The sequence below is a fragment of the Stigmatopora argus genome, chromosome 8 (genome assembly GCF_051989625.1).
Source record: "Stigmatopora argus isolate UIUO_Sarg chromosome 8, RoL_Sarg_1.0, whole genome shotgun sequence".
Classification (NCBI taxonomy): Eukaryota; Metazoa; Chordata; class Actinopteri; order Syngnathiformes; family Syngnathidae; genus Stigmatopora; species Stigmatopora argus.
In genome coordinates this window covers 15,678,789-15,686,869 of record NC_135394.1, presented here as the reverse complement: position 1 = coordinate 15,686,869, position 8,081 = coordinate 15,678,789, and the positions used below count along the sequence as shown (strand labels likewise).

The following is an 8,081-nucleotide window of genomic DNA, read 5'->3' as shown; positions in this document are numbered from 1 at the left end:
TTGATTGGATACATATTTCTGGGTTAGACAGTATCGTGCTATTAAAATAAGATTAGTCCCTTTGTTCATTAGAGTGAATTCATTTATTTGAATGGAATAAAAAACTATAAAACATTTGTTGATATATAGATAGAGGTATAAGAGTAAAAACAATACTTAAGATCATGAACAAAACAAAAATACATTTTTAGGCTAAGTCGCCCAACAATAAAACCACAGAACTCGTACAACTAAAACTTCACTTAACGTACTTAGGTGACAATAAAACAGTGTTTGAAATATTATAAAGCACAATACAGACGATGAACATACGAACGCTATCAAATATAACCCAACTGGCTCAATGGTGTAACAGGTATTCATTCATGTTATTAAAATAAAAGTTCAAATTGAGTCACTTTGTCGAAGTGGAACGCCTTGAAAAACCCAAGTGACCCATTTTTTCGTACTTACCATCAGAACATTAAAAACTTAACAAAAACAGTGTCAGTTTGGTGCCAGCATCAGATGTCCAAATTTCCGTCCAAATTTCCGTCCAAATTTCCGTCCAAATTTCCGTCCAAATTTCTGTCCAAATTTCTGTCCAAATTTCTGTCCAAATTTCTGTTCACGGCACAAATGTCCAAATTTCTGTCCAAATTTTCGTCCAAATTTGTGTTCACGGCACAAATGTCAAAATTTCTGTCCAAATTTCAGTCCACAGCACAAATGTCCAAAATTCTGTCCAAATTTCAGTCCACAGCACAAATGTCCAAATTTCTGTCCACATTTTCGTCCAAATTTCTGTTCACGGCACAAATGTCCAAATTTCTGTCCAAATTTTCGTCCAAATTTCTGTTCACGGCACAAATGTCCAAATTTCTGTCCAAATTTTCGTCCAAATTTCTGTTCACGGCACAAATGTCCAAATTTCTGTCCAAATTTGTGTTCGCGGCACAAATGTCCAAATTTCTGTCCATGGCACAGGTGTCCAAATTTCTGTCCACGGCACAGGTGTCCAAATATCTGTTCACGACACGAATGTCCAAATTTCTGTCCAAATTCCAGTCTACGGCACAAAATGTCCGAATTTCAGTCCACGGCAACCCGGATTCAAAGTCCCGTCTTGGATTGCTCCGTCTCCCCTTCGTGCACCACCAAATGTCCGGCTAACAAGCTACTGTGCATAAATTCTTTCCCGCAATGATCGCACTTGTGTTTACAATGTTTGGACTTTTTCTTCTTCTTGGTTTTCTCGCCGTCCTTGCCGTCCTCGTCTTCCTTGTCTTCCTTGTCTTCCTTGTCTTCCTTCCCGCCGTCGGCGTGTAAGCGCATGTGTCTCTTAAAAAATCCAGCCTTGAAGTATTTTTTATCGCAAAAGGTACAGGCGTAAGCTCCGCCTTCCTTGTGAGCAGTCAGGTGGTTTTCCAAAAGCGCTTGGGTGAGGAACGTTTTCCGACATTGCGAGCAGGCGAATTGTTTCTTCCCGTCGCGATTGGACGCCTCGTCGCCCGAAGAATCGGGCGTCATGTCCGAGTGGGACAACGGCGCGAAGAGGCTTTCGGGTTCCGATAGCGGTTCTTCGCCGTTAGCTTGCGCCGCCGAGGTGCCGGACCCCGGCGTTTTTACGGTGTAGAATTTTTGCAAAACGCTGTGATTCCTCGCCGCGTCTTGTTTCTTGCGTGTGTCGGGATTTTCATCGATGACAACATTTGGGCGGGCGGATTCCGTGGGCTCGCCGTCCGACGAGTCCGACGTCTGGTCGTCGTTTTCCGGATTGGCGTCCGACTTTCCCGGCTGCGGGGGGAGTTCTTTCCCTTCCGTTGGTTTCTCCGTATTGGTATTCTCGTTAACGTTCTTAGCCGCCGACGCTAGCTTAGCACGGGCGTCCGAGTCGGAGGAATCGGACGTCGAGACGTCGTTTTCGGGTTTTCCAGATGACCTTTCCGACGGCGAGGGAAGCTCTTCGCCCTTGTTTGTTATTTCTTTAGCGGTATTTTGATTAGCGTCAATAGCCGCCGATGCTAGCTTCCCGTTTTTGTCGGAAGGATTGGACGTTGGGGTGTCGTTTTGGAGAATTGCGGCAAATTTAGCCAGTTGTGATTGTTTATTATCTTCTGATGGATTTTCCTTGGGATGTTCTTTAACGTTTGACAAACGTTGGAGTGCATTTAAAATTTTTAATTTTGTCGTTTTTGGGTCGTTGGCGGGAGACTTTGAATAAGAGACAACTAGCAACGATTTTGGAGTCACCTGATCTGCTGTCGGGGGCGGAGTTTTAACAAAAGTTGATGGTTTCTCCTCATTTTTGGGGTTTAAAGGGGCCGCCATTTTCCCCAAGGGCAAAGTTTTAAGAGAACCTGAAGCTTTCACTTCATTTTTAGGGATTAAAGGGGCCTCTATTTTCCCTGAAAGTGTATTTTTACACGAGGCTGAAGGTTTCTCCTCTTTTTTAGCACTAGTCTGGACCTCTATTTTCCCCGAGGGCGGAGTTTTAACCGAAGTTGAAGGTTTCTCCTCCTTTTTAGCGCTAAAGGGGGACACGATTTTACCCATGGTGTGGTCGCGAATGTGCGCTATAAGACAGTCTCGAGTGCGGAAAAATTTCTTACAAAGCGAGCAGGTGAACGATTTAGTGGCGTCGGCTGGTTTGGTGACCGTGGGCGTGTCCAAACCTTTCTTTTCGGCCTCCAAAGATTTTTCGGCGTCGTCCTCGGAGGACTTGGTGTCCGTAAAGTCTGACATGTCCGATATCGGAGCCAAGTGGTCTCCCTGCGGGGGGACGGTTTCGTCATCTTCTCTTCTGGCTTTTCTTTTTAACAGCGGACTGGTTCGCTTCCTGGCCTTCCTTTTTTTCGATGGTGGCTCCTCGGATTGAATTTCTTCATTCTCCGACCCTTGTGAACCTGCACGGAACCATCAGGAATGACATCAGGTCCGAGATCAAGGTATCACTTGGCGAGCAGCTGTCACACTTTGTTTACGCCAAAACGCTGCGTGCTGTGTTTATTATGCCTGATCAAAAATCTCCAACAAGAAAATTGAGACTCGGGATGGCCACAATACGATCATTTCATTTTCTGAGGATTGAAATTGTGTCAAATAAAGTTATGATTTTATTTTTATTTTTATGGACTAATAAGCAAAAAAAAATCATTGTACTAAGCAACAGCTAAACATTCGCCAACAGAGAACGTTATGCTAGCTTTAGGTGAACTTGACTCAAATTCTCATTGACATAGACGTCCAATTAATTTCAAGTAGGAAGGATGGCAGCCTCTAAACAAAAAGATTGGACAGCTACAACTGCTAAATGTATTTAAATTTGCAGGCTATGGATAAAAAGATAGTAAAATAAAATTTATAACCCATATAAATCTAGTTGTCGTAGCGTCCTTATTGTAAATAATCGTTAAAGTGGGCCTAATTGCTTATTTATTATTTTTTATTATTAGTTATTGAATATTTGTGCACTTCATAGTGAAGCTTTAAATCTCATTATACTTGTATGACAATAAAAGCATTCAATTTGATTCAAATCCTATATCGTGAGATACATAGAGCTCACTTCTACCGTACATTTATTGTGACGTCATGACAAGCTGCCATTTACGACAGTAGACGTCCAATCCATTTTCACTGGGACAGGCGAATAAACGAACGAAACTAAAATATGCAAATATACATAAATTAGAAATCCACCACTGTCAATAATACTGAAACATTATCTCTCTTCGAATGGGTTAAACCGAGACAGGCACATTTTCGTCTTATCTTAACACTTAACGGCATGTGTACAAAATGGTGGATATTCTTTAACGGTTCTAGGTCCTTTGTCCCTTTAGTTGAACAAATGACAGCTAGGTAAATAATGTGAAAGTTATGGTTTTCAACTCTAACGAGTCTAGGAAGAAGAAAGAGATTAAAAAAAAAAAAAAGAAAAATACCAATCTTACCGGCTCTTTGTAGTCGAAGACGGGGCTTGAGGACCGCTTCCAGCAGAGCACGATGCCGCCGTTCGTTAGCCTCTTCGTACTCCACGATGGTTTTCTCAAACAGTTCGAAAACATCCTCGACTGCTAAGCTTAGCTTTCTCTTCACCAGCTCTCTTAACATTGAGATTTTCCACATGTTTTCGACGCTAATAGAGGGGAGCTAATGCGAAAAGAAGTCGTGTGTGCTCTTGTTCGGCGTTTTGGCGGACGTAGCTGCATTCTTCTTCGTTGGTAATTTTCTTCTTCGTTTCTTTTTTTTGGTAGTCCTACAAAACATATTGTTACGGGGCCAACGTTTTAAATTCTACAATTGCGCACACACACACACAAATAAATACGTGTGTCTCTGCATTCTTCTTCGTTGCTTTTTTTGTAGTCCTCCAAAACATATTGTTACGGTGCCAACGTTTTAAATTCTACAATTGCGCACAAAATAAATAAATATGTTACAGATTGAGCATGCGTACTAAAACAAATTAATGTAACAGAAGATAACAGAATGAACACGAAATTTTAATTTAAAAAAAGGGATCGATCACTTTTTTTCTTGTATTAGCATGTCCGTTTCACAGTTCAGAGGTCACTGGTTCAATTCCTGGTGGGTTTGACAATACTGTGTGGAGTTTGCATGATCTGCGTAGTTTTTCTCGGGGTTAGCTTTTTGGGCAAAAAAAACACAGGTAGGCTTTAATCATAAAGCACACCTTATTTCGCAATATATATCTTATTTTCCAGCAGCCAAAAATGGGCATTCATTTGAATATTAGGGGGATGTTTCAAAATTATTTTTCTAGCTAGGACATTCTTGGAAATAAAACTGTCTCGTCACTCAGGGTCTTTTCAGAATAATGGCGGCGGGATCCTCCTCACGGTTCCTGGCACCAAGGTCAGAGAGGAATTTTCCATGCCTCCTTATCTCAAATTTGAGATAACCAGAACTAAAGAGAATAATGAGTGGCAAATGCTAGATGTTCTTTTCTTTATTCTGAAAGATCTGGTGAAACAAGTGTCAATAAAAATATAGGCAAGATATTATTGAAGCTTCCATGACTAGTTCTCTTTATATGAAACTTCACTTCCGACCATAAAAACAAGATATTTAGATAGGTCAGGAAACATTTGACAACTGCCAGAACACAGCTCAATTATTCATAAAACAAACACCCAGAGCTACCTACTGTTTTCCCCACAAGTAGGAGTACTAATAATAATAATCGGACATAGGCCCTGTCGTCATCATCAACAACAAAAGCCTACTTGTCATCACACGCAGAAACTGCGTATGACGAAATTGGTAGTGCTTCTCCATAAGGCGCGTTTTCTCGGCAAAAGACCCAAATAAGTGATAGTTTCCGACTCGTAATTTAGCATTCTGCTGTTTTGGATACATCGCATCATATTACCTCACCCCGAAGTTATTACACAGAAGGGATTGTGTGTTGTGTTACCGCAAGTTTAGAGTCCTGATGGATGTGGGGGAAAAACTGCCCTTAAGCCTATTTGTCCGTACTTTGTGGGACCTATAGCGTCTGCCAGAGGGCAGCAGCTGGAACAGATTGTGACCAGGGTGGTATGGGTCCCCGATGATGTTCCTGGCTCTGCTGAGGTAACGAGGGCTGGCAATGTCTTCCAGTGAGGGCAGAAAGCAGCTGACGATCCTCTGGGCAGTGTTAATCACTTTCTGCATGGCCTTTTTGTCTGCTGCCGTGCTTCCAGCGTACCACACTGTGATGCAGTATGCCAGGATGCTCTCCACAGTGGTTCTATAGAAGGTTTACCAGAAGCTTGGTGTCCAAGTTGTTCCTCCTGAGTACCCTGAGGAAATAGAGTCGTTTCTGGGTCTCCTTCACTACTGCCGTGGTGTTTGTAGAACAGGAGAGCTTATCCGTGAGGAGTACTACATAGCACGGGTAAGTCTAATGAATATGCCTGATCGGGTTAAGTGCAAAATGGATGGCAATTTGGATGAAACTTTTAATTAGGAACCCAGACACTCGCAGAACTTTATTGCTTCTTATTCGAGGAAATATCCCATGTTGACAGCCTCTGCAAAAGGACCGACATTTGCACATCGCAGAACATGCATGGTGGAATTACTGACTGTAAAACACACGTAGAAGGACCCAAACACAAAGATACATTTATTTTCATTATGCTGTACTTTTTCAATAGTTTACAAAAACACAATGTTTCAATTAGTGACAGGCACTAAGCTTCACTAAGCGAATTCGAATATGGCTCAAACTTTTCAAGTTAATTTTTAGAACAAATTATTCATAATGCAGCCCGGCGACTGAGTGGTTAGCAGATTTTATTTTCAAGGTATACACACAAAGTGCGCCAATACATTTTGGAAAAATCTTTTTATTAGTAGCTGTGTATATACGCTACATCCAACATGGCCGAAAAACTGATTCAGGACAGGTCAACGGACGATTTCTCATACTTGACGTCCGTCATCGTTGCGTTTTGCGCTCTCGTCAAATCTTTCTCTTGGTGGTGGTGTCGTCTCACGTGCATTCTGAGGCACGACCGCCGGGTGAAACCTTTGCCGCAGGGGGCGCAGGCGAAAGGTTTCTCTCCGGTGTGCAACCTAGCGTGGTTCTTCATGTCGTACTCCTGGCGGAACGACTTCCCGCAGAACGGGCAGGAAAAGGGTTTCTCCCCCGTGTGGATGAGAGTGTGCCTCTGCAGGTGGAGCTTGGTGTGGAACCTTCGATCGCAGTAGGAACAAGCAAACGGTTTATCTCCGCTGTGCGTTTTCACGTGCGCCACCAAGTTGCCCTTCAAGGTGAACGTCTTCCCGCACTGGGCGCAGCCGTGCCGAGCGCCGCCGGCGACGTCGTTGTGAACGGCGTTCGCCTCGCCGTGCGTGCTCATGTGTCTTTTCATGTTGGCCTTCAAGGAGAAGCCTTTCGCGCAAATGGCGCAACTGAAGGGTTTTTCTCCGCTGTGAGTTCTCAAATGTCGGGTAAGCGCCCCCATGTGGACAAACTCTTTCCCGCACTCCTGGCAGGTGGCGGGTTTCTCGTCGGTGGTATGCGACAAATCGTTTTGCGTTGTGGGAGGAGTCTGTGAAGGTTCTTGGGCGAGCTCGCCGTCAGATGAGCGGGATATCGTGTCGTTGGTGTCGGTGAGGGGAGCTAGGTCACCCGGTCGGGAGCGAGGGTCCTTCTGGTGACATTTCTCCTGGCTTGGACTGCGATTTCCATGTTTATCGTTCTCGACGTGGATGCCAGTCAATGGAGAAGTTGTGATGTCATCCTCGGAATCTAGACCAGTCCACTCCTCTTTAATGTGGGGAGGCTCTTTCGGTTCTTCTGTATTTTGTTCCATCACCACCTGCTGCGATTCTGCAAAACACGATTTAAAAAAAATAAAAATGATAATTTACATGTTCATTCGTTCTCACATTGGGATGCTTTAAAATCTGAATATTCTATATATATTTTAAAATAAAAAAATTCACTCCCAGTTCGAATGGATTTGACGTCTCTCGCCGTCAATGGCTCTGAAATATGATCAGACAGCGAGAATAAGTCAACTCACCTGCTTTCTCGAGGTCAGATTGGGACGTCAAAACAGAGTCCAATAATTTGCGGTGTCTGTCGTTTTCCTTTTTTCTTCGGGTAAGTTCATCTTCGTACTTCATTATGGTTTGCTCAAATAATTCAAATATTTCGTCAATTGCCAAGTTTAATCGGTGCGTCAATAACTCTTTTAACATTTGGACTTTGCACATATTTTGTTAAAAAATACGCTACCGCTATACTACGTGAAGTATTGGTGATTTCCGGCTTTATTCTTCTTCGGTGAGTGTTTTGAGGAAGTTAATAGTGGTAGAATGTTGCCACCGTCTGGTCACATCAAGAACTGCACTCTCCTACTGAAGGTCAAATTTTAAACTAATAATTTGCCGTTTGACACATTTTTCCCCCGTTTGTCACTTTTCTGGCGTTACTGTGAGTTATCTCCCTTTTAAAACAAATTTATTTTTCGGTTTTCCATCATTCTATTCGATTTTTTTTTTACCATTTATTGTTATTCTTGGTGGATTTTCTTAATTTAATTATCATAGCTATTATTTTCGCTAAATGTTGCACTTTT

The 8,081-nt window shown here is 42.7% G+C and overlaps 2 protein-coding genes across 2 annotated transcripts; both read right to left on the bottom strand.

Moving 5' to 3' along the window:
• Window positions 1-60: 60 nt before the first annotated feature.
• Window positions 61-4,303, bottom strand: LOC144078827 (uncharacterized). Its single transcript, XM_077607225.1, has 2 exons — window positions 3,936-4,303; window positions 61-2,885 (listed from the first exon to the last, which is right to left on the bottom strand). Exons 1-2 carry the CDS (start codon window positions 4,108-4,110, stop codon window positions 1,093-1,095), a joined length of 1,968 nt encoding a protein of 655 aa, XP_077463351.1. The 5' UTR covers window positions 4,111-4,303; the 3' UTR covers window positions 61-1,092.
• Window positions 4,304-6,088: 1,785 nt separating this feature from the next.
• LOC144078832 (uncharacterized) lies at window positions 6,089-7,789 on the bottom strand. Its single transcript, XM_077607233.1, has 2 exons — window positions 7,524-7,789; window positions 6,089-7,327 (listed from the first exon to the last, which is right to left on the bottom strand). Exons 1-2 carry the CDS (start codon window positions 7,714-7,716, stop codon window positions 6,390-6,392), a joined length of 1,131 nt encoding a protein of 376 aa, XP_077463359.1. The 5' UTR covers window positions 7,717-7,789; the 3' UTR covers window positions 6,089-6,389.
• Between the last annotated feature and the right edge of the window lie 292 nt (window positions 7,790-8,081).

What these genes read in the sequence shown, in the direction of transcription:
- LOC144078827 (XM_077607225.1), bottom strand. Translation starts at nt 4,110, where the DNA reads ATGTGGAAAATCTCAATGTTAAGAGAGCTGGTGAAGAGAAAGCTAAGC. An exon ending in TCTTCGACTACAAAGAGCCG is followed by an intron (nt 2,886 to 3,935) that starts GTAAGATTGGTA and finishes GGTTCCGTGCAG; the next exon opens with GTTCACAAGGGTCGGAGAAT.
- LOC144078832 (XM_077607233.1), bottom strand. Translation starts at nt 7,716, where the DNA reads ATGTGCAAAGTCCAAATGTTAAAAGAGTTATTGACGCACCGATTAAAC. An exon ending in ATCTGACCTCGAGAAAGCAG is followed by an intron (nt 7,328 to 7,523) that starts GTGAGTTGACTT and finishes CGTGTTTTGCAG; the next exon opens with AATCGCAGCAGGTGGTGATG.